The 1,827-nt window shown below is 36.8% G+C and overlaps 1 protein-coding gene across 1 annotated transcript; it reads right to left on the minus strand.

Moving 5' to 3' along the window:
• Window positions 1-239: 239 nt before the first annotated feature.
• On the minus strand, window positions 240-860 carry LOC139847391 (uncharacterized). Its single transcript, XM_071837060.1, has one exon. It carries the CDS (start codon window positions 858-860, stop codon window positions 240-242), a length of 621 nt encoding a protein of 206 aa, XP_071693161.1.
• Window positions 861-1,827: the final 967 nt, after the last annotated feature.

Here is a 1,827-nt window from a genome sequence, read left to right on the forward strand (position 1 = left end):
TTAGCTTCTCTTTTAGCTTCTTTATATCTTTCTTCTACCCTAGTTCTCTCTTCAGGTGTCCCTTCTCCAAGAGTAATGAGCTCCCTAAACCTCGTCTACTTTAACGCGACTTTCGATTGGACATCGTCACTAAGCCACCACGACTCTCTTATACTCTTATGGGCTCTCGATGTCCCTATAGCCACTCCTAAGGTCTCTTTTGCCACATCTCTGATAGTGGACGCCATGCGATTCCATATCTAGTCTGCGTCCGTAGGGGCAACGTAATCCTCTTCTACACTCAATCTATTAACAACAATCGCTCTAAAAGTCTCCGCATTCGCTCCATAGAGGTTCTTCCAAAGGATTCTAGGTTGTACAGCCCTAGCCCTCCTGCCAACTCTTCCCCTAGTGACTAGGTCCATGACCAGCAATCTGTGCTGGGAGGAGCACGTCAAAGCTGGAAGGACCTTACAGTCCTTACATGTCCTAAGTTCCCCTTTACGAAAAAGCAAAAAGTCAATCTGGGTGCTGCGACCCCCGCTATGGAATGTGGCTAACTGAGCATCCCTCTTCTTGAAGAAAGAGTTTGCTACCACCAACTCGTGAGCAATGGCAAACTCAAGAATTGAGCGCCCCTCTTCATTTCTAGGACCAAACCCAAAGCCATCATGGGCTCCCTCATAACCTTCTGCCTCCACTCCTATATGTCCATTCAGATCACCACCTATAATCAGTCGATGGTCGGCTGGGCACCCCCTCACCACCTCATCTAACAATTCCCAAAAACTCTTCTTTTCCGCATCACCTAAACCCGCATGAGGTGCGTATGCACTAATGACCGTGAAAGTCTCCTCCTTAATAATTAAACTAACCGACATAATCCTATCGCTAAACCTGCCCACGTCAACAACGTTATCTTTATGTAGGGTTTAATAATAATAATAATAATAATAAACCGTAATGATTGCTGTTTGCAGTCAGCTGTGGCGTGTCAGCTGGGCTCATGCGATCGCATGAGTTCTAAGTTACCCAGCCATGTGATCGCATGGCTAGGGTTTCGGGCCAGTGTCTGGGCTGCTACAGTACTGGACTCGAGTGTTTTTTTTTTTTTTTTTTTTTTGCTGTGTTGAAATAAATATATATAATATATTTTTATAATTTAAATAAAACTTATATTTTTATAAAATAAAGATAAAGATAAAGAAACTTTTATATAACTTAAATATTTAACAAACTCTTAAAAATATTTATATTTTTCTTTTTCTTTTTATATTTTAGAATATTTAAAACGTATTTTTACAAAAGCGTATTTTTTTTTATAAAAGTAAACTAAAAATTAAAAATCTTTTTTTTTTATATATAGCGTTGCGCTTCCGGCTTTTAAGCTAGATTTGTTCCCCGGCAGCGGCGCCAAAAATACTTGATGTGCGTAGAGGTGTATATGAAATAGCTTATATTTTATTAGGAAATACTATTAAATACGATACAATTTTACACAAGATATTTATTTATTTATAGAATGGATATACCTAAACCTTGCTACAACACTTATAGGCAGTGTACCTAATCGTACAATAGTGTAGTTTTTAGTAAGTCCGGTTCGTTCCACAGGGAAATCTTTAAACAAAGCTTAACGCTATATTAGTTTTAATTTATAAAAATACAAAAATATATAAGTAATATTATTATTATAAAAAGGGGGTTTTTACCGTTTAATGACCGGTTTGTCGATTTTAAAACTTTAGTCGCAGTTAAAACCTAATGTAAAATATTGAAAATAAATAAAAGACTTAATTTAAAGCGTAAAATAAATAACGATAATGAAATTGTATTAAATAAAATTGC

Source organism: Rutidosis leptorrhynchoides, chromosome 5 (assembly GCF_046630445.1).
Source record: "Rutidosis leptorrhynchoides isolate AG116_Rl617_1_P2 chromosome 5, CSIRO_AGI_Rlap_v1, whole genome shotgun sequence".
Lineage (NCBI taxonomy): Eukaryota > Viridiplantae > Streptophyta > Magnoliopsida > Asterales > Asteraceae > Rutidosis > Rutidosis leptorrhynchoides.